The 25,006-nt window shown below is 36.3% G+C and overlaps 1 protein-coding gene across 1 annotated transcript in view; it reads right to left on the reverse strand.

The window, feature by feature from the left end:
* Fng (Fringe glycosyltransferase) overlaps positions 1-25,006 on the reverse strand; it is an 82,160-nt gene that overhangs the window by 30,301 nt on the left and 26,853 nt on the right. The window contains exon 6 of the mRNA XM_083083129.1: positions 14,319-14,478. Coding sequence (XP_082939255.1) covers positions 14,319-14,478 — 160 coding nt within the window. The remainder of the gene's footprint in view (positions 1-14,318; positions 14,479-25,006) is intronic.

Raw genomic sequence — 25,006 nt, forward strand, 5'->3', positions numbered from 1 at the left:
TTTACATTACTAATCACAATGTCGACAGGCTACATGGAGCGATCTTATTTTGCTGGCGCAAATTATAGAGATCAGCGATCCGGCAACGCGGCGCAAAAGTGATTGTATATCGACGAACCGGCAGCGGACGATCGAATTGCCGAAAAAATTGCCAACCGCGGAACCGAGGAGTGGCGTGTTCGAAAATCTACCGCACTTTCTTTATGGTACACGATGATTATTACAATCGATCGTTCCTTCGCTCGCTCATCGAGCCTTCTCTCGTATTCTTTTTCTTGCTCAGGCGACTCTTTTTCTCCCTCTTTCTCTCTCTCTCTCTCTCTCTCCTCGTCCCGAAACCACAACGACTATAAGAACGTACCAAGTCGAAGGGGGATGCGAGGAGCCGCAGAAACGCGAGCCTCATTAAATAATAATTCATAAGACTGGCGGTATAAGGATGTGAAAGGGTGGAAGAAATGCACGACATGTGGCGAGTAAGAGCATATTTTTTTGCAAAATAACGGAAGATTACAAAGTTACGTTTAGTCTCTCTTCTTTTCGAGATTCCAAAACGAAAACATATGTTCTAATTATATTATTCCGATTATTCTCGTTATTTATAAAGGGATATCGCAATAATCTATCGGAGAGTTTATTTAAGATGAATGAAGCTCATTAGACGATGAATACCGATGGGGGATAGATTAATAAAACTTGAAAGGACAAAAAGGCGGCAGAAAATATTTACGATGTGGTCAACATGTGGCAATGTAATGCAGTATATTGCTTCATTTGCAAAATGACTAATTATTGCGCCCAATTAGCAACTCCTAATATTTTATCTTAGAGCTCATTTCGCTTCTGGCATGTATAATCATTATGTATATCTATCTGAAACTGTCTTCATTTGAGAATATTAATTTTTATGCTTTTTCTATAGAAATTATAGAAAAGCTAATAATGTATCAAAACAAATGATAAAAATTTTTTTAAAATTTAGATTTATATTATAAATATAAATGTGTGTTAAAATTTTTTTCTGCTTCTCAGAGCACAATATCTATTTTTTAAATTTAAAAAGCAAATAAAGAAATGCCTTAATATCCTTGTCATCTCAAGAATGTGGTCAGAAGGGAACGTTTGAAAAAAAAAAAGATAAAGAAACAATAGCAGATTTTTCTTTTACAACAATGGTTCCAGCTTTCCACTTATTTTTGGTCAAGCAGTTCGCTAGCAAAGAACAATGCAACACCTTTCATACTTTTCTGACCTGGCGCCAACTGATTTTTACCTGAAAATACTCAGGGGATAGCGCTTTTGTGATTCTGCTGACATTCACTACGTGACAGAAAAATGGAAAAAATTTTGGAGCAAACAATGTTTTTCCGGAATTCTTCCCAGAATTCCAACAATCCTTAATAAAAGTGAGGTATAAGAGCAGAAGAATTTGAAAAGAATATTACGAGAATAATCTAATGGATAATTCGTAGACAGAGTTTTTGAAATTCTTTTTATACATCTCATCACTGCGAGATAACTCAATTATTAAATTAAAAATTTCTTCAGTTTTGTCGCAAAAAAATGTATTTCGGTTTTTATTGAAAGTACGATGTATGTACATGTACATACATCTGCATTTATAACTAGAAAATTAAAAAAAGAAGAGCTAAAACGAATCAGCTCGTTAAATGCAATGATTAGAATAGTGAGAAAGATGCAAAATAGTCGAAAAACGAATACAAATGAACAGATTCGTCGTAGAATGTACGACATATGGCGCACATCCGTGTGCTTTCGTTTCAGGCCGCAGATATATTGCGATTTTCTCGTAAATTGCAATTTATGAGAATCTAACGATAGCATAAATTGCAATGTACATTTTCTCTCATTTCACATAATAATTAATATCTTATTCCATATATATCTCCGTTTAATTTAATTAAAACAGCGGTAGCTGAGAGAAACTTAATTGTTACAAATCATGTTTTAATCAGTGCTCATAGATTAAAAAATGGAATAATTTCGAATAAAATAATTTTACATTAAATTATAACAAAATTTTTACTCTGTGTATTATATAAAACATATTATTTTATTAAATATGTAATTAAAAAATCTCCTAATTTATCTTTTATAATTCATAAAATTAATTCAATATTACATTTGATTAATAATATTCCACACTTTTTATCTAAAACTGTATTTTCTCTCACTAATCTAGTCACCACTTGTGTTACAGAGTTAAAAAGCGATTTAAAAAATAAAGCGATTCCTGTAATTGATGCCAGTACGAAAGAGCGTAGCGTGCAAGCGCGTAGGACTCGACAAGATGTTTGCTGATGCACTTCCCCATCGACCTTGATCTTACATTAGAAGGCCGCGTTCAGCACCAAGCAACGTCAGTTATTTGCCTCGGAGAGTGGCGGCATGTTCTCTACGAACGATTTCCTTGTGGTTTCTCCCTATCACCGTCGCAAAAAAGGGGGAATAAATATTACGCACGCTCGGCAGATCACGTCCTGAACTTCATATGGCTAAACCCTCTACATTCACTCGAGTAAAATCAACAGTCAAGAGAAATCGAGTCTTTTTAACGCTACATGAGAAAATATGTTATTTAAAAAAAAAACTTATTTTTTAAAAGAAACTATTTAACGATAATTCAAACTCGAGAAAAAAATAAAAATAAAAAGTAAAAATAAATTTTAAAATAACGTATAAATATAAATAAAACAAAAGGAGGAAATTAAAATAACTAGTAATACAATCGAGAATAAACGAAATCCAAATCACAGCATTCCCGATTGGAATGTTCACAGATAGAGGCTTCTATACATTATTTCCGAGAGGACATGCCGTGCTCTTAATTAAAACGAATAGTAGCCGATAATTATTGGCTGCGGCCGAGCCGTGGATCCGACGAATAGGTTTAATAAAATGTCTCGTATTTCATAAGAGATTTCGCCCGCCTCCTTCCTGCACCGTGCTATCTTTCTCCTTGGTCCTGTCTCTCTCTTTGCCGCCAATCGCTCTTGCTTCTCTCTCTTTCTACCCTCGAATGATTAATACGGCCACTGGCGCGCTACGAGTTTACTGCCTTCCTGCTGCGGCCACCTACCGCTCTCTCCTTCCATCTCGTTTCGTTCTACCTATACAGCACCTATATCTTTTCGTCATCTTCTGTCTTCCGTCGTGTTCTTCGTTTACGAACGACCGACCTCTGCCAATGCGGCCGAGACTATGCTCGCACTGCAATATAGTAAAACGCGGCTTCTTCTCTCTCTTTCGTGCTCGCAGACACGCCTAGAATATTTCCGCGGGGTGCCAATCGCTGCTTCCGATCGCGAGTCGATCATCAAATTGCAAATCAGTACACGATCTCTCGAAACTTCTCGACTATAGACCGCGACTATTGAGTTTCATGCTGGTAATGTGTAAAATTGTATGACGCGAGTACTTTTTATTAATGAAATGTTCTAAGCGAAATAGGTTAACGTCTCAGCATGTAAAAACAATTTAATAACGCCCGAGCTTTTTGTCGCTAATCATAATGGACTTGATACGGCATGAACAGAACAGAAGAAATTTAATTAGAAAAAAGGACTACGCAGTACGTTCTCGACGAGAATGTACTGCTGGTCGATTTCACGCTTTTCACGATGGCGAACGCACGAATGAGACACGTTCGATGGAGCCGAGACTTTTTTTATTTCCCGTCTGTCAATCACCGTGAAAAACTCAAATAACCGTTACCGTAAGACATATTTGACGAGTCTAGCGATTTAGGAAAAATCAACGAGATGAGAAGAATCGATACAGTATCTCACTGACAAGATTACGGAAAGAAATAGCGAGAAAGAGAGAGAGAGATCGGATCAATCTATTTTTAGATATTCGTGGAATCCGTCGCATTCAGACAAATCACACGATCAACTATAATGGAACTATTACTGCCATCGTTCGAAAAGATCAGATTTTTCCGCTCCGGAGAACTTATCGCTCTTAAATTATGGCAAATCTGAATGTTCGTCGAAAGCGCGTCGGAAACAGCTTTTTGAGATCAATGACCCGAAGATAATTTCTCGTATAATACTGTTTATATTTATCTTCTCTTTGAATTTAATATAATATTCTTCATATTAATTGATGTATAATTTTTTAATAGTGGATAGGATTTATTTTTTTTTCTTTCACTTTTTTCTAACTTTCGTACACAAAGTACATATATTTTTCATTAAAAAAAAATTCATGCGCGAATTCAATATTTTAAAAGAATTGAATTTCGCAAACTTAATTCTTAAATATCTTGATATCGCAACACAATTTCACATTAACGTATCAATATTTTTTGTAGTTTTTCTCATTTAGATATTCATCACGCGAAAATGTCGTATTAATCTCTGATTTTTGATCTTAATTAATGTACGTCTGCATTAATTTTCATAAATCACACAAGAGAGGAATATATTTAGAATTTATTATTTACATATTCCATATCATGTTGCGTTTATCGAAGCAAAAATATCTGAAATATTCAAAAACAAGTTTCCATAATTAAAACTGAAATATGACCAAGGCCATCATAAAAAATTATATTTTATATATAATTTTTTTTACAAAGAAAGAACGAGAAAGAGAGAGAGAGAGAGGAAGGAAAAAAACAAGAAAGACATACTAATAGCTCGTTTTCTCTTTCAATATTCTTTTGATAAGTTACAATGTAATTTATTGCCATTTAATCGAGGCACCGATATGTTAATTATGTTCTCCGATCTGAGCATAATAATACAGAAGTAATATAAACGATAATTATATGAATCCATTAGCAACTGTAATGTTGATTTTTAAATCGGATATCAGACAACAGGATTCTTTTCGATCAACTAAACTCGTATTAAAATCATTTAATATATACAATGGCGTACAATCCACAATCTCATATCTAAATCGCTCAAACGAAACGAAACAAGAAGAATAATTGGACGCCGACTAAAGAAAAACACCGTTGATAGGCTATTAAGCTAGTCAACACCCTACAGACTTACGGCAAGTTACGTCCTGCGTTCTACTATCTACCTGTTAATTACAGTCAGAACCGAGGCAATATCTGACGTCACGATCGTATCCAATATTGAAACATTTAAAAACTACATATATCACCATCCGTTTTTTCTCGCGAGATATCTGTCTCTTTGACAGATATGACACCGCAATAATTAAGAATGGGCAAACAAAAATATCCTCATACAAAAATATCTTTTTCAATCATATTTATATATAAATCTCTCTATCATAAAAATATCCGCTATCTTTTAGCAAAAATTAAACTATATTAAGCAGAAGATACGAAAGTAATTGAGTAATCTTTGATAAATTATTTTTACACAATTATTTTTTCTCGTGCGTTTAATTATTAAGTTCTATAATTGTAGCAAAAATTTATATCGTCCTTTATTCGTTATAATTTAAAAAAAAAATGGCAGGCAAGAGATTACGCAGCGATAATTAGCTCTACAACGATGTTGCTAGAGAATAGACGACAGGTGCATTGTACCTGCATCGGCGATTTCGCGCGAGAGAAGCACCCCGCTAACGGTAACGATAATAAGCGGCAACAATAACGCATAATTATAGTTATTACCGCTGTTATTACTATTATCGTGCATCATCGACCGCGTCGGTTCATCGATTGTAGGCGAACTAACGATGAGCGAGATAACCGGCGACGTGAAAAGATGCACTTTATGCGCGGGGTTCGTGTACGCGCGATGTAACTCGGTTTGTTTTACAACGGTGTAAAACGACGGGAAAATTTATCGTTAGCGAAATCAACTTTATTAAGTGCAGCATATCGATTTTTACGAAGTACGTGCACTTAATTAGATGATTAACCATAAGGAGCTAAAAATTGTAGCCACTGTAAATATATGTATTTGTAAGGTTTTGACTATACAATTATTTTATTAACTCTCGCTGATTATAATATAAAGAAAATAAATGAAATTATAATATAAAAAAAAATTATGGAATATATTCTTATATTGCTCATTTAAGCACAAATACAAGATTGACAAGATACATTATTCTTTTGTATGTCTTAATTGAACCTTAACTACACCTATACATGTTCGTAATTCGCCCCACAAGAAATAATCTAAAAATATTTTAAGACAGTCCACAAAAAAGGCACGAATAAAGGCTATTAGCGACTGACAATAACCGGCATTATTAAATTCTGTCCTACTTATGGTCGATTAACCGGATAATAAAATTCGATAAAACGCTGTCTCACCTTGGCGAACAATATTAATTAATTGGCAAACTTTCGCGGTAAGTTTGCCGATAAAAAGCGGAGCGACGAGAAAGAGAATTATAAGGTGACCAGGTACCAGGAATCAAGGATGAAAAAGATCCGTGTCGAAATACTTAAGACCTCCTCTTCGCCGATGGTAATTAATCGAGAACCGAAAGCCCAGCAAGCGTTGCAGGTGGACGATGAATTTATTACGAGCTTAATTGTAAGCGTAATTTAAATTATGAGCAGAAATTACGATATATACGTCACCATGTCGACAGAAAAAAGAAAAAAAATCGACAAATATTGCTCATAGAAAAAGCAAAATCGCGTATTTCATTATGGCGACATGTAATTATGAAAAAAAAACGGTTGGTATTATTCACAACGCAAAAGAAAATGAAATGCTTGGAAAGCAAACATATTGCATATTCTTCATGTAACAAATATATGGAGAGTGCAATGTTTTCTTAACAGAATGACTCTTCGTTTCGTGTTTTTTCATCAGTAACTTAGCAATCGTTTCAGTCACGGGTTTACAAAAGTGACGTTTCCAGATAATGATGCAAATAAAAAAGATGAATGTACGTTTGTGCAGATAATAAAAACGAGGTTAGTTGGAACATTTATCTACATCGCACACTCGCTAGACAAAGCAATCATAAATTATGAATAAATACGAGCAGTCTTTCAAGCCATTTCGAAGTAACGAGGGTCTGAAATTCCTGAGGATTAGCTCGGACAGCTCTACAAATGCCTAAAGCAAATTCCACAACTATGCAAAATAAGTCAAATTATTTTGACGAGTGTAGCATAGAATTTCAAAGGTTTGCAATGAAATTCTGATCCTATCGTTGTCTGGAAATACTCTATATTTTACTCGTGTATACTTTAATATTCTCTAGTAATACATTTTGCGTTACTTTAACTCATTCTCCAGTTAAGCTCATTCTTTGAAAAATCTAGATTGAATCTATTAAAACCGACGAGATTAAAAGCACAGACTGAATCATAATTTCTCTAACCAACTATAAAACGTACGGCTTTTTACGAAGCATCACACGAGAACAGTAAACATTATAACGAGCGGAGTCGTGGAGAGCTAGAATCGTGGAGATATTAAGGACGCAATTTCTTCGCTCTCCGAGATCTAGCGGGCCCGGCTTCTCTCGCGGGCTTCGCTAGTAGTAGTCGTAATAATAAAGCGTCCGTACCGATATACAGCCCGGTAATAAGTTCCTGGTTTACGGTTCATCGGCAGGTTATCCCTTGGGTGGATCAGGCCTACCGTCCGCCTGAAATGACCGTCTCGTGCACGGCTCGATTTTCAGCCTCCACGACGCGAGACGGCCAGCGAGAGGCAGGCTGGCCGGTTGCCTTGCTCGCCTCTGCCTTTCTATTCCTGCCAGCGCCGCTTTTTCACCACCGCACCGTACCGCAATGCATCGATACGTCCGCACGCTCACCCTTTCACCTAGAGGCGTGGTGCGCGAGATATCGCGCTCCTACGGGCGCAATTACGACGCCGCCGGGGAAAATGTAAAGTAACCATCACCGACGTACGTCGATCCTCGCCTGGGGGCGAGGATTAATCGCTCTTCGGGGCGATCGTTGTAACGGACCGTGTCCCGCGCGCTTCTCTCTCGAGATTCTTAAGACGCAAGAAAGATGCAATAAAATAATCATAAATCCACTTATATTTATACTGTTAACTCAATTAAATTAAATGTAGAGTCCATTAAGTAAGCTGATAAAATAATAAGAGAAACGAGAAACAAAATTACATTTTATTCTCGAAAATCAAAGAATGAATTTGTTCATTCCAATATTTCGGAGATCGCGCGTAACATATGAATTTCAAACATGGACGGAATCTAATCAAATCGAAGGCTTGAACCGTTACACGTACGTGCGTTCTAGAATGAATTTCTATGAAATCACGGAAAGATCCGCGGTGTCGATATGGGTCGCTGCCTCGGACAGCTGCACTCGCGCAAAGTTACGAGGCAACGTGCGATTAGCAAATTATTCCCCCGCAGCATTGACCTACAAGCGCAAACTCGTTCGCCGTTGTGCTTCACTTCGCCTATCAATTTGCGGAATACGCGTTACGCTCATTCATCCACCGCGCCTTTCACTAAATACGCGGCTCCTTGCACCATATCGCCGTCGAGGATTGTGGCCACCGAAAGAATCAAACTAACGATCCGCACGTACTCGCCCCGGGTCGCCGCGGGTTAATTATACCTTCGACCTACCGTGCATCTAGTTGCATACTCTCACGCTTTTACGGATCGATTGCGCGCCGCGAGCCTCGACCATTTGTCAATCCGCGGACAGATTAATCGTAGGCCGGCCAGCTTTTCGCGACACAATTGGCACGCATCGGAAAGGAATCTGAGGGTGGAGTATAGATCGGCGTGCCAGACAAATTTATGCAATTTTTTATATACAAAAATTGAACGCGATAAAATTCGAGATATTTATAAATTGTCGCGCGTCAATCGATATAAATGTCATATTATACGTTGCACGTAATAGCGAATTCGTAGGTATCTCGCTGATCCATTTAAAAATCGGTTAGCTCGTTGAAAATTCTTTGAGAAAAAAAATGCAAAAACACTAACGATACAGCATGCCGCATTAGCGGAGGATCTTGGCTTCCTGCGGTTGATGGCAGGTCTCTAAATGCATACTACGCACGCTATGGGGTGTCCGAAAACTTTGCTTCGGAGCAAAAAAATTTCACGTGAAACGCGGTCTTTGTGAAAAAATATCGCCGAGTCAGCCTCGCCTCCGTTAATCACGCGATCGCATCTTTTAAATACTACGTATCGTTCGAAAAAAGGAGCGTCGCGATCCGCTCCAGTTGCCGGGGGGACAGTAACGAGCCGATTCTTCCCGAGCACACGGTGGATGAGCACACGTGTGCGACGAGCGAGTCCGAGGATTTCTCGGGCAAATATAATATACGAGTACGCGGAGCCCGTGGGGAGTAACGTCCACGGCGGAGACCATAATCTCCGTTGGAAGATGGTACCACACCCATGGGGGGTCGGGAGAGATAGCTCGGCCACGTCGGCCCCGGACGAAGGACGATGCTGGGCACGAGAAGGCGGCCAGTACACCGGCAACGGATATAAGTATATACTTTCTGTAGCCAACGTGCCTCGCCCGACGTAACCACCTTTCACCCGCGTGTATGTATTACATCGTAGATACATACGAGCGGAGGTCCTGCGGATCGCGATTCGCGCCCGAGATAAGGGGACAAAGCAGAAATGTATCTGCATTCACGAGGGAAACGTGACAAAATTTAAGATGGAATATCGGACGCAGAAATCGAATATATTTATCGCGCGAAAAATATAACAATTTGTCGAAATCTTGAATTTTCAGCATAGATTTTTTTTTTATGAGAAATGAAAATTTTTTCTGTAAATCAATCTGTAATTTATATTGCGTGACATATTTATTTGTATATTTATTTCCGATATTAAATGCCTCGGTGAGAGAGAAGTAGAGAGAGAGAGAAAGCAAATCGCAAGAAAGATCCATTTATAAAATATTTCTCAATTAATTTTTGATTATTTTTCTAAAAAAAACTGATGTTTGAATATGTAATATTTGCGAATATTAATAGGATGGTTCATAGCACGAGTAAGAACTGTGTTTTAGTCGGACGCTTTTAGTAAAACCGGTGACTTGTTCTTGAATGCAAATTATCTTTTTTACGAAATGAATAAAACATAAAGGAGCAAGGGACTACTTCTTTGTCTAATTAAAGGGCGGGGCAAGTCCGGTATGAGAAGAGAGCATACAATCGAGAGCACGGTTTTTATTTTAATTAATATTACGACGATGTAAACGTCATTTGCATGGGAATGATTTTCCTATAAAGCCGAGAATGTTTAAATTGGTTACATAAGTGTTATGATCGTTACTTGTGCTTACAGGAACCGCGGCCGATCGACTTTTAAGGGGTTTGGTACACGCGATACTGGTCCGACCAGATCGTAAGAAGACTGAATGAAGAGGGCCGCGAAGAAAGAGGGCTGAAAAATGATCCGAGATAGAGTCATTCTTTTATACGCATTGAACACAATGTCCATTCACTAGTGGAACATACTATGCCAAATAGCTGCATAATAAAACTGAAATAACGATCCAAGTGCACTTGTCATCTTACGTAAATCCATAATATATGCATACCAAGATTCCACATAATCAGATTAAAACAAAACAAGCGATTTTACGAAATCTACATTTTTTTCCCAAATATATGAAATTTTTATTTATTAATTATAATATCGAATAAAAAATAAATCATTTATGATTCTCTTGGTATAAAAAATAATTTATGAAAGTATTTTTACGTGGAATCTAGTTATTTTAAAGTGTGTGAGTCTATTAAAAAAAATCTAAAAGCTTCTACCTTGAAATAAAAATTTTGTAAAAAAAATAATGAAAAAAAATTATGATAGTTGGATTCATATAACATAATTATGTTTTAATCTAATGAAATGGACTACGTGTGTTATATCCGAGAATTTTCTAAAATTTTTTTAAATAAATAATCCTGTTTATACTTTCTACCATTAATTTCGTGCATCATGTATAAATTCGCTATAACAACTGTCTATTTACCATCTTCTCATTCAATTATTTCAATAAATTCCTCTTTCGACGCTTGACAACGCACATAAAGAAAATCTTGCGCATTCAACGCTAGTCCCATAGCATACTTAATGGATTAAGTGCTGCCAGGAAAGCGTGTCGGAGGATATCGGCCAATTTAAATTCCGCATGAGCACTGCATCATCTTAAGTGGGTTACCACGCGACGATCGATATGCCAACGCGCGCGTACAGTACGATCGATCGCGTTTCGCGTATCTTTTCGCCGACCGGTAATGAGTTCGCTGTATGACTGGTCCCGCGATAGTTGTCGGACCGGATCTCACGACGGCCCAATATGAAATAATGGCGTGAAAAATGGTTCCGACGCTCGGATAAGCGTGTAAGAGGCTTTCCTCGAACGCTTGTGTAGGATTTTTACGTCGACGTTTTTTCTCGTAGATCATCGATCATAAATTCTCGCGGCGTTTCCGACATTAATTATACTTACAATTAATTGGGAGAAAAACTGAGAAATTTTTGGCTCTGGTTTTAATTACACGTTGTACAAAATTTCATAAATCCGATCTTTTAACAAAAAATAATATGTAATCAATTTTTTTCAGTTCAAACGTCAATAATTTCAAAATTGCTCATCCAAGTTAAAACGAATTTTTCTTTTAATGGCATTTTTTAATTCAAAGTATATAATTATTTATATTAAAATTATTTAATTATTATATTAAAATTATTTATATTATTATTAAAATATTTAATATTAAATATAAAAAATAAAAAATGATTTTTTCAGACATCGTGTCAAGGAAAGAAATGAATTCATTTGAAAATTCTGTCCTTAAAATTATAATAGAAAGCAGAATACTTATGTAACATAAAACGAGAAGAATCCTATAATAGATTTCCATGATGATATTTTTAAATAAAAAAATTACATATTCAACAGAGTTAGTAACCTAAATCTCATTCGCTATCTATTCCCGCTCAATATTTGTGCGAGCGCAGTAGTTTTATTCAATAAAAGATCCGATCGACTATCGTAGATCGCGCGAAGTTCACGGATGGCAAAATGGGAAAGAATCAGTGGATCCGTATTATGATTAGACTTTAACGAGCGTCGGAGAGAAATCAGGGAAAGAGATATCAAGAAAGGCGCTTGATGAATAGCTTCGATCGGACCTTATAAGAAGCGGTTAATCTCAGAAGGAGGAACGGATCCTACGGGCTTTGCAAGATTTATCGTTTCATCTCGAGAGCACCGCAAACCTTTCTCGTCTTTATCTATTTTCCCTCCCTCGTATCTTTTTCCCCGTGATGAAAGAAGAGCGGCTTTTCCAATTTGTACTATTTTTTCTCACTTTGTCCTATTCTCAATCGCGAAATGCAAATCCCGCGAGCGTAAAAAGCGATCAATTTAAAAATTAATTCGACGCGCGTACTTCGCAAACGAGTGGCTCCAAAAAAAAGAGAAAGGAGTACATCTTAAATTCCCGAACAAGTGGATTAAAACGGTTATCAATTTCTAAAGCGAATGACGTGCGTATTCTGGAATTTTTTTCCGGGACATATCGGCCGGTCCCTTCTCGATCGTGAGCGACGTTACAGAGAGACGACTCTCCTTTTTCATTTCTCATCTCGGCAGAAGAAAAAGGATTAATGGCCTCATAGCATGACACCGCCATGTGATAAGATCGCGGGCTTCCTTTAACCGCCGGCTGCCGAGCGTCAGCGATCATATCGGCGACATCCGAATCGCATCGTGTATCTCTTTAAAGCGGTACGCGAGACAGGCTTTTATCGATTCGTGATTGTGAACAGGCAAGTTTCTCCGCTTGCCATGCCACAAAAAAACGTTCCCCTACACTTCGTTCCCTTTTACAAGCGTATCCATCTTTCGCATTTACAATTTATTAATTTGAAATTTATGACATTTCCGCGAAGAAAAAATTATACTAGAATTTAAAGGTAACGTCATATATAAGTAAAAACTGCATCGCGAATAAAAATTGCATTGTAATAAAAATTAATATTATTTCAAATATCATCTTTCATTCAATATATCCCGTTATCACGTTTCACGATGGTGAAGGAATATCATGAAAATATTCCATATATGCAATACGCCAAATCTCCGAGAACAATTTCGCGGATGCACGTGCGAGCAAAAAGTATCATAGATTGAATATCCGAGAACATAGTAAATCTCGCGGTTGCAGTGACTGCGTCTTCCATGAAAGAAAATCGAAATTTCACGGGCACGAGCTCGCGCGCGAGACGAGATTTAACCATAAGAACCCATCATACACACGCATTCGGGATAAAGGGGATACATATACGTGAGGTGCGAGATAATAGCTTGAAACTTGCGGCGCGAGGAAGACACCGCCGGAGGGAAGCATTAAAAAGAATAGACGTTATCGTGCATTTTCTTCGCATATTGCCTTCAGCGTCGAACGGACTTGCTTACAAAAGCGGAGCGATCTCTATTTATATACCTTGTGCTCGCCAAGACATATGCACGCCCGACTTTGCCGGAAGCCGGTCTCGCGGATGCATAAATTCGATAAGACCACCCGTTAGTGGCGGTGCAGCAATGCATTTCGCGTAAATACGGTAAAGAATGGAGAAGAAAGGAAATATTTCTTTAAATAATTTTATTCTCTTTTCATTTAAGTAGCCATCTTTTTCTCTTTTTTTCTATTTTCGGCCTTTTTTCTGTGTCAACGAGTTTAATTTCTCATCGCGACATTTTCTACCGGAAGTTTAAAAAAACGGTCAGATAATTTCGTATCTCGTGGTGTTTTATTTTTTATTTTCACATGAGCAAAGCGCTCGTTATTATTATGATTTTAAATTGCTACTCTTGGTATTACGACGTTTAATAAATCGTCGAGAGACACCTTTTTCGAGGTTGACCGAGCGCGAAAGGCGCGCGTAATTAAGTTGATTTTCGGAGAAACATGTAATTATGGTCCAAGTAAGTCTCATCGAAGTGGACAGTCGGAATAATAATGTTGTACGATGGATCGACGGATGCTCAATGGAAACTCATAAAGACTCGATATTATATAATAATTAATACAAAACAATTAATGATCAAAATACATCAGTCACGTTAAAAAAATCTTGAAAATGTGTGTCGGTAAAAAATAATTTATAATAAGTCTGAATTAAATTAAATTATTCAAGACAACAAAAATATCCATCGATTAACCATTAACAATAGAAATATTAAAGATTTAAATCTTATACATACAAATGTATATATGTATAGCTTCCTTCTCCGAACAAACATTTTTTTATACAACAGCAGACAGTATGTAATTCATACGGACATATTTAAAAGTAAAAAAAATGTATCAGAAAAGTGCGTGAAAAAAGAGAAAGTATGATTGATATGCACTCACCGGCCGCTTCTGTGGCTCCGGACCTTGCCTGATGATCTCCAAGGGCGCAGGTATCGAGGGCTTGCCAAGGTACCAATCCTCCCGTGGGTTATAATTGTCCAGGAGCTTCAACAGGCGTGGCACGTTCACGTAATTATCGTCATCGAAATGACAGAACCATCTGAAACACATAACAAAAATATAATTTAATAAATGTATATGTGTATTCTGTTAATTATTCAAGTATTATTCGCATGTATTTTACTCTATAATTTTTTATAATTTTTTAATAAAAGTTATATATATATAATATTACTTCATTAAAGATTTAATTATTTTTATGCTTTTCGACGCCAAACATTAATACACAACTCTATAATTTATATCTGATATGCAATATTCTTTCATTTTCTTCGAAAATGTTTCTTTAAAATCATGTTAAAATAAATAATGTTATATGTAAATAATAAATTGTAAATAATAATAATGTAAATAATAAACACTCTCCGATTTTTTAAAATTATTTTATTATTTTTTTAATACGTTTTCAACCTAACTGCAGGATTTTCAGGACTTATCTAGATGCGTATAATTATAAATGTATCAATTTATTATAATAACAAGAATCTTTATATCTTTATAAACATTGATAAATTAATATCCTTGATAAATAGTAAAAATAAAATAACTTAACAATTTTTACATGAACAAGAATTATTATTACGAAAATGTATATATCCTTTCTTACGAAAAAAAAATTAAGAATTCAACGAATGCATCGACCTTCATTTATTTACGCGTAACACCTGCGGAACTGCTGTACGCTGGAATTTCTCGATAACGAGGATGCCGCTTAGAATGCAGAATTCAAATAAGAGCATAGAGACCTCGATACAACCCGCTTTGCTTATATTCTCGCGGGATTAACCGCATCGGCGTGTTTCCGCAGTTTGCTGCGTGAAAAACACACAAAGAATAGAATCACACAGATACATAGATTCGAGCCTACTTTAATTAGAATAAATAAATACAGTAATTAAGGAGATGACGACAATCTCGAGATAGATTTCTCAAAATGTCGCGATACCTCTCATCAAACTGACCGACGTTACAATCGCATGAACATCTCCGTCAGGTTTAACATCTACTCTAATGGACCATGTCAAGATACACTTAAAATACGATAATAGCGCGAAAACCTCTCGACCTTCTCCTAGACAAAGTGGCGACAGCTGACGACATCCTCGTGACGTAATCGCATCCCTCTTTCCCACCTTCCTTCTGAGAGACGAGATTTCCGCGTCGCGTCGGCAGTAAACGTGTAGTTGGGATCGCGAGCGCGTAAGATAGGCGAAATAAAAGGAATATCTCTCCTCCTAACGAACAGTTCCGCCGTGGCGTTGCCATTAATGCGCTACCGGGTGCCCACGGGTGGTCGCTACGTACCTGCCGCGCGCGGCCCAGCATCGTTAATACACCTGAATTCCAGCTTAATGGCGTAGCCGGCTTACAACGGGAGAGGGATCCCCTCGGCCGAGGACGTTGCTGTTCGTATATGCGCGAGATCGTATCTCCCGCGTGAGCCAGAACGGTGTTTGCACCGCGATCGGCGTCCGGTACGTTCCACCCATGTACGAACGAATCGTTGCGCGAGTCACGTCTAATGCAACAATACGACCAACGAGAAGCGTTTCCTGGCCAATCGGAAGAGTATTATGTATTATATTTAATCGCCTAGGTCAAAATTTGGGCATCGAATCCTAATCTATAGCTTGATTAAAAAGAAATATCAACAAATAAATATTAAAAATACTGTTTTTAAATTAAAACAACATTTTTCGAAGAAATAAATTGACGTAAAATTGTATCCATTTTTCATAATAATATCTTAACTTTTGTTAAAGTAAAATGTTCTCTCTCTCTCTTAAATGAGAGATAAGCAGGTGTACGCAATAATTTTGGAGAATTATGTACATATGCTCAATAAAGGATATCGCAAAATCTAAAATCAGGGAGGATCTTGTATCTGCAATCTGCACATGTATTAAAATCGGCTAATAAGTAGCGTGCAAACTCGCAAAGAAAGCGAAATTCGCCGAAAATAAATAGAAAAAAATAAGAAAATAAATAGAAGAGATATAAATTTCTGTTATTTCTTCTTTGGACATATAACACAGATTAATTTTCGAAGAGTTATGTAACAAGAAAATGATTATATATGAATATCAAAATAGTTATATATGAATATCAAAAAAGATATGAATATCATAAAGTCCAATTTCGTAACTTGCAATGAGCGAAATATCACTCTCTGAAAAAGCAAATAACTATAGTTATCAATGATGATAAATAAAAAAGAATTCTTCCGATTACAATTAATTACACATATTTATCACATATTTATATATCGCATAATTCGCATATTTTCAAAAATAATATTCAATTCCAAAAATAATGTTCCTCATCTCTCAAATTATGTGAGAGAATTATTTGAAAATAAATCCCACCAGTGACAAATACTAAGATAAACATATTAACGTTAAAAAAAATCTTCATCAATGAAGTCTAATAAAATCGAGATGACTTTAATTAAATGTAATGCCACGCAAGTATTATAAGAAAACCACGCAACCACGCAATGAAAAAAACAAATATTCTCTTTTTCAATCGCGAGTCGTCCCCAACGACTCGGATATTCAACGAATCGAGTGTAATAAATCGTCCTTCGTATCAATCAATGGAATAGATCCGTGTTCGGATATATAGTTTCTATTAAGAATAACGCCACAACACAGTCGTATCATTAATAATTCATCCGAATGTCGATAGATATTAATGACTACTCTCAATGGATTTGAAGGACTTAAACGATTGTTCAAAAATACTTTATCCCATAATAAATCACGATCCTTTGTCGCAGTACGAGCAATTAAATTTAGGCAATTTATTTATGGAAATTACATTTATTCACATATTTGTATAACAATAGTTTGCGGCAGCGCACGTGTTTGAAACGAAGTGTACTGTCAGACGGATAAAATTGACATCGCGCTCGGTTGGACTTACAATTAATGAGAGAGTGGGTGTGGCATGCCGTTAATTACCGTGTAAACGAGCGATTCGCTCAAGAGAAGGTCGCAGAGACCGGATGCGCGAAACCGATCGAATTACTTTCGTTCCAAACGCGATCGCTGCCCACGAATGGATATTGTTTCTCGGAGCGATGTCTCGGTTTTACTCCAACCGCGGAATTCGATCGTGCGTGGATAAACGTCGTAAGAAAAAATGCCAGGATTCCTGTCGGCAAGAAGCCTCCACAAGTACGGTAACGCCTCATTGCTTCGAAGAATACGTGCATCTTAAAGAAAGAACATATCCTGAATTTACAACGCGCGACAAGCATGGAGATATGATTTACGAAGTAACACGTTACTCGCATAACTTGGTATTTTTACGACTTTTTAATTATATTTTCATTAATCATCGTTTCCCCCACATCGTATTCATCGTTATCTCGCTGATCGATATTCAGGGAATACAGCTTATTAATTAAACTAATTTAGCTTATTAATTAATCTGACAGATACTACTCGTTATCGCGTTTCTCTCGGATGACGCGCAGGATATGCAAATATTTTGTATCCTGCATACATGTCGAACGTCGCAAAAATGCTCGTTTCGTCCGACCACCTGCACTCGGGACAGCATAAGTCAGAGCGGCGGCGTGCGTCGTGTGTGCACGAGGGCGTGAAGAAGAGCGGCTCGCCGCCGCTGGGTCGGCAACCCCGTCGTATGTGGCATGTGACCGAATGGTTCTGTTAACGACGATCGCCCGTTCCCCGGCGGTACGTGTGTTACGTACTCGGGTGCACATCCGCCGTGGGAAACCCGCGGGACCCCCATACGTGGCTGCGCACGGCCACGCGTGCAGCACCAGGCGGGCTTTTAAAAAGCCGACGTCGCTCGCCGGAAGCCCCGCTCCCCTCTCGCTCACACGTGCAGCGACACGCGTGCCTCCCGAATCAAGTTTGTATACGCGGTGTCCCACAATAACGTGCGCTTTAGATCCGTTAGTATTTTTCACAATCGTTTTCATTAATTTAATCAAGAAAAATCCGATTTAAACGAACAAGGCTGTTACTTTTTATCATGTCCTAGAAGCTTTATTTTATATTTTTATCTTTATGATAAGAAATATATATTAATAAGAGAGATTTTATATACATACATTTTTTAAATGTTGTGTATAAATGAAGAAAGATGAAGGGACTTGATTAAACGTTCAATTTGTAATTTTTTTATTATTATAATATTATGTCTCTCTATTGAAATAATCGTTACAAAATGGAATAACGCACAGCCACCCAGTATTTATAAGTATGAAACGATATAAGGGGTTGCAACCATATTATCATCGACCAAATACGACCACTTGTCAGCGAAATAGATGGATTGAGGGGATGATGAAAATGGCAACTGCAAAGGGTAGCGATAGTTTACTGTGGGAACTGACCGTGGCTCGATTCTCATCAAAGAGATGGCTTTCGAATAATTTGCAATCTAATGAACGTAAACATATACGCGATAGCAACTCGACATAAACGTAATAATTCGCAAATATTAGCAAATGTGATATTAGCAAGTGACACTTATATTTAAAAATTATTCCTCACATTAAATAAATTTATAAAGTCAATGAAATTCTTCGGTATAAATTGTAATCAAATTAGAATTTCTATTAAAAAGATCATATCCAATTTAATAGTCGTATATGTTTGATAGAAAATATCTTCTATAATAAATTTTTTATTTTTGAGTGTAATAAGTGGATTTTTTATCGTAATAGATGCAATGTTGCGATAACGAGTGATTTATTTCAATCTTAATATAATTTCTTGCCATTTACACAACTTTACTTGCTTTTCTCTACACATATTTATTTTTGTTTGGCTTTTATTTTTCTTATATTATAATTTATTTACTATTTATCATAATTTATTTACTATTTATTAATATATTTATACTATTTATCTCGCGTAAATATTCATTTAATTCTGATTTTATTACATATTGGTTATTCATAAATATTACAAAACTGTGAACCATGAATTATTCATCTCTATTAACATCTTGTAATGAAGATTTTACCGAAAGGTAGATTTAACCCTATCTTGATTTCTATTTGTAATTGCTTCCATATAACTGATAGGAAGATATCATCGATAAATAATTTTTGCGCGCGCGCATTAATATCAGAAAATTTATGTCTTATCAAATAATCTAGCGAACAAGCTGATGCAGCAGGGCGGTGATTATAATTAAATTGGCCGGAAAAAAGACGTGTACGAGCGTGACTCGTTACTTTAGGATTACGCTCCTCTCAAGCGTAGCAGACAAGACGACGGGGAACGAAACGCCTCGTCGGTAAAAAGCACGTTATTTTTAATTAATTCCTACCGAGGAGGTCGGGCCCGGGCAAAAATGGCGCACGCCGAAACCCGGTCCGCCGTATAAAGGCATCATTCGCGCCGATCACGGCTGGAAGCCGCAATCTCTCCATCTTACGAGGAAGGAGCGAAGGATGTGGAAAAGGTCAGGGCTGGCGTGTGCCGCCGTTGATGACGGGCGTGATGCTCACGATTCAAACGTATATTAAATCACGTTCGTGCCGGGAGCACGACCCCCGCGTGTTAAGGCTGATCGTTTCTACTTATGCCTCGATATTCGAATATTCGCCGACAGATTTCACCCGCGAGAGATTAATGGAACAGCGACGCGCGTACATTTTCGCGATATTAAGGCTTGATACGTAGAATAACGGGATGCGATCGACTAATCGAAATGGCACATCGTTCACCATGTACTTTGAGAATTAGTGCTTTTATTATTACAAATGTTGCTATAGTCAAGTCAAAGGCAATATATGTATAATTTAATTGGTTTCAATTAAGAGATATTTTAATGATATTCATGCGAACGCGAGAGATTGTGTGCAAATACTACTATATTTTATTATACTTCTTGTTATTTTTGATGCACGTGGTGATTGTAATAATAACAATACGTATAAATATATATAATGAAGATTTAAAAAAATTATTTTGTAGCGATTATTTTAAATCGAAACAAACAAATACTCGGATACCAAAGTGCCAAAATTTTAAAATAAAAAAGATTGAAAATCGTTGGATTTTTTAAGGTGCACAAGACGACTAGAAAGAAGGGAGAATCTGGTCAGGAGGAGAAGCGGGAGAAGATGAGGATCGGCAATTTTCTCGACATGTAATTTCACCTGTTGCACACATCCGGCGCGAATCTGATCGGCCGGTTCGATTTGTAAAGGTAACGAGCCGTCTCGGCTATGCCACGATTATCAGAAGCTATTCTGGACTACGAAGAACGAAAGAAAAGGCGTAGAAAAAACTAAAGATCCGAAGGTAGAAAGCGAGGAACGAGACAAGAGGACGAATCGTATTCGAAAAGTGAATCTTTTAAGGATATAGTAACTGACAATATTATATGTTCTATTATGTCTTATCAATATTGTATAAAAATGTTTATTATATATAAAAAACATTTAAGCAATTTTTTTTCAAAATTAACAAAACATACTGTCAGTTTATAATTATCATTTTAGAATTTTCAATTTTCAATTTTAATATTTTTATATTGGAATCGATACATTTATATTTATTTTATACTAGTGAGATTTTGTTGATTTTAATATTTATTATAAAATAGCATGTTTTTATACAAAGTCCATAGATTTTACGATATCTGAAAAGTGAACGACGAAATAATATTTTTATTTGGCGAAGTTATTTCTGCAAAAATCTTTCACAACCGGTTATTTGCTGTTGCGTCCACCTTATTAAAGAACTTCGCGGCGATGATATAATGGCAAGTACAAAGCCGATTTGTATCACGACTAATTGTCGGTTAATAATAACGTTCGCTGCGACGGCGGTTAGTCACTTCGATGATTCATTTGTGCATTCCATAAAGAAATACCTAGGCGCGGCGCAATTACACAGTTGCAGCACGCATTAATTAAACAAATGATAGCGGACGCGTGTCACTCAGGCATGCTATTTTTGCGAAAAATTTTCCGAAAGTGCTTATACCGTTAATGTAACTATCGAACGTTTTAGTCCATGTTGAAAATTGTTAATTTTGCATTCGAACATTACCGCTTGCCACTAATTTACTAGCGAGCCAGATGGTTTTCACATGGTTAATCAAGCGTATGATTTATTGATTCTATATGCATTGAAAAATTGGTCGAATAAATTTATGTAATATCTGCGTGTTACGTGATAATGCGTAGATAATTTATAAAAAGCACTAGTTTTTACATTTTTAATAATTTTTCAACATTTCTCCAGAAATAAGACATTTTTAAAAATTAAATTTTATGATTAATTAAATTTTAAATCAGAATATATGGTAAGTGAAAGTTTTATAGATGCAATTTTTTATCTTTTAAAATTTATGATGTAAAAAATAGTATTATTAATTAGTTTATAGCCTATAATAATAAAAATATATGCATATAATTTAATTTTAAATTAACATATTATTTTAGAAATCAATATTACAATTTAAGAGTATTAAATATCATACTGGAAAATTACATCCTCTCTGTTTTATTAAATATAATATGATTAAAATATAAAAATTGTCATTCTCTTCTTTCCTTCTGAAATGATGAAATATTGTTGTAAGATTAAATTGCATTTTATCATAATCTTGAATAATCGCGCAATATATATACTGTAAATAACCCGATTCCCGGAACAAAATATGCAACTTATTTTAATACCCGCATTAACGTTTTCGCATAATCCTTGAGTAGGCGTTTAACGATAGAGCGGCTGACATTAAGTCCAAGTGTAATATTGTAATGCGACACTACTATATTATTAGGCCGCAAATAAGATCGCTAAAATCGTCGTTATCAGTGCGTTAAAAATTACAAATTGAGAATCAAGTATCAATATTTCTTGATAATTACGCGAGTGATAAAATAAATCATTGAATTTAAAGGGTCGGTAAACATTGTTGAGAGAATATATTGCAAAGAACTTTTCGCGATAATGTCCCTGGTGATAAGCGGAAATAATATACCTCCCCCCCCCCAGCTCTATATATTACATATGTATGGTTACCAATAATTCCTACACTAAAAAAATTATCGCTTTAATAACGTATTAAATATGCAATTATATTGTGTATATTACAGCTGGCATGAAAAAAATACAGAGTTGAAGAATCACGACGTTATAGAAACCGGAAAGATTAAGAATAAAACAAGTCGTTGGCTCGTGAAGAGGCAAAAATATGTACATTTACATAATCGCCGAGAAACCTAGTGAAATATCGCTCCATATTTACGATATTGTTCGATATTCTCTGCCTCTCGAGACGACCGATCTTATCGTCTCTATCGCGTAAATTACATGAATAAATAACACGATATATATGGAGTGCACCTGCACTCGTAGAAAACGAACAGGTAACCGCGTAACCGCGAACCGTGGAATCACAATAGAAAATAATGAAGCGACCTTACTGGGATACCGCTGGGAATAGCAATAGTGGTTTCTTTCCAGATGAGAAAAATTATAGACGAGCAATAAAGAAGGACAATAAAAATCGTTAAATAAAATGTAATGATTTGACATAAAAAATTTTATTCTTAACTGATGTAAACATGTGTGATCTTTGATGAATTTAAAATCAAGTATTTTCTTTGTAAAAGTATAAAGTGTTGACATATTCAATTTCAATATTAAATATAAAATGTAAAATATCGTTGATTCAGCGAGATAAAATTCAATGAATAGATTTGTTAACGACGAATTGATACTATCACGTGACAGAAGGGATCTGTTCGGGTTTCCTGTATATCCTGGCACATGCGAGTGAGATTTTATCACATCGCCATGCAAATAACGTCAGAAATATAGGTTGCACCTGTGATACGTATAACATGATAATGCGAATCCATTAAAAGCAGATCCTATTGTGTGCTTTGAAAACGCATAGAGAAAATATGAATATACAATATTCGATAACAAATATTAAACAAAACAAAAATGAAAAAGCAAAAACAACGGATTGAAAAATAACAAAATATATTAAATAAATTTAAAAAATTTTCTCTTCTTCATAAAAAATACAGTAATCCTAATTCATCCAATTATCGTGAAAGTAATTATCTTGCATATTATCACTATATAAAAATTATGCATGCGTACATTAATGTAAAGTACGATAAAAATATTTGATTCTCAACTGTAAGAAAGCACGATTAATGCATTCTTCGGTGAAAATTCGCAGTTTGATCTATTGCTTCGAAGACAAGGAAGCTGCAGGGGAACAGACTGCGGGGGAACGAGGTCGCAGGTCAATCTTCGGAACCCTCGGGCGTCGCAACATCTTGCAAGCGGCAGCCGATTAGTCACCCGATACGAACTCGCTCAGGTGAAACCAGAAGTGTCACGTTTTATCGAGAGAAATATAATTTCGCGAGCGCGCTTTCGCATGCGATAAATTAATTTTGAGCTATTAATTATTTAGCATATTTAGCAAACATATCGCTATAGTCGTAATATTGTTACAATTGATTTTCTCTCTAATTAACAAATTTAAAAAAAGATAAAATTAATTTTTTTAACAATCGTTTCAACATGAAACGTTACGTGTAGATCACCCCGATTGATTGACGATCAATTTGGGAACCAGAGAAGATCTCGATAACGCGTGTTTGGCAATTTTCCACAAGTGGCGGAGCATGTTCTACAGATTATTACACGGCCGTGCTGCCAATAAACCGACTTTAACAGCGATTACCTTTTAGCCTCCCATTCTCATCAATTTCTGACGACGAATCCGGCGACGATAATATAGATCGACGGCCTGGGGGCGCGAAGCATCGAAAATCGAGAACGCTATAACAGCTCGGATGAAAGTCAAGATTCCCGGAGGAAGTGTGCACAGCTCGGGCACAGTGTTTGTCAAATAAAACGATCGCGATAAAGAGCGAGGAAAGCTGAGTTTCGAAGAGAGAAAGAGAGACGGTCGGTCCCCGCCTCCCATCCATCTGGTCGCCGCAAAAGTATCGTCCAGATAATGACGTGCCGTGCCATTCACGACGATGGATCGATGATGGACAAAATTCCCGCCGCATGTCCGACACGTGCAGCCCCGAGGCCGCCAGGGGAAAATTATTGATTATTAAACTCGAGCCTGGCGGCGCGGTAACTATCGCGAAACGATACGCCCGTTAGTTCGCGAAGGATGCTTCTCCTTGAGCGATCGATTTTCGCTTCGTCGCGATATCTCCGGAAAATACATCTTACTTAAATGTTTAAAGTAATAATGTCATACATATTTGATAATCAATCACCTAAGCATAGTCAATGAATAATCGTAGAGTATTTCAATTAATAGTGTCATTTATATAAATTATTCCAGGAAGGAGAGAGAGAAGAGAAAGAGAGAGATATCTTTTTTGTAACTTAATTTTTTAATATTAAATTATTTCAATAATTTTTTAATTATTATTCGCTGTAAAAATAAATTACTTGACAATTGTAAAATTATTTAATGAAATCTTATATATAATTTACGCTAAATAAATGATTAAAAATATAAAAATTTACAAATAATTATGCAAAGATCTAACTTTGTAATAAGAAGATGCA

This window comes from Camponotus vicinus, unplaced genomic scaffold (genome assembly GCF_025532165.1).
Source record: "Camponotus vicinus isolate PSW18456_S1 unplaced genomic scaffold, iyCamVici1.0 SCAF_11, whole genome shotgun sequence".
Lineage (NCBI taxonomy): Eukaryota > Metazoa > Arthropoda > Insecta > Hymenoptera > Formicidae > Camponotus > Camponotus vicinus.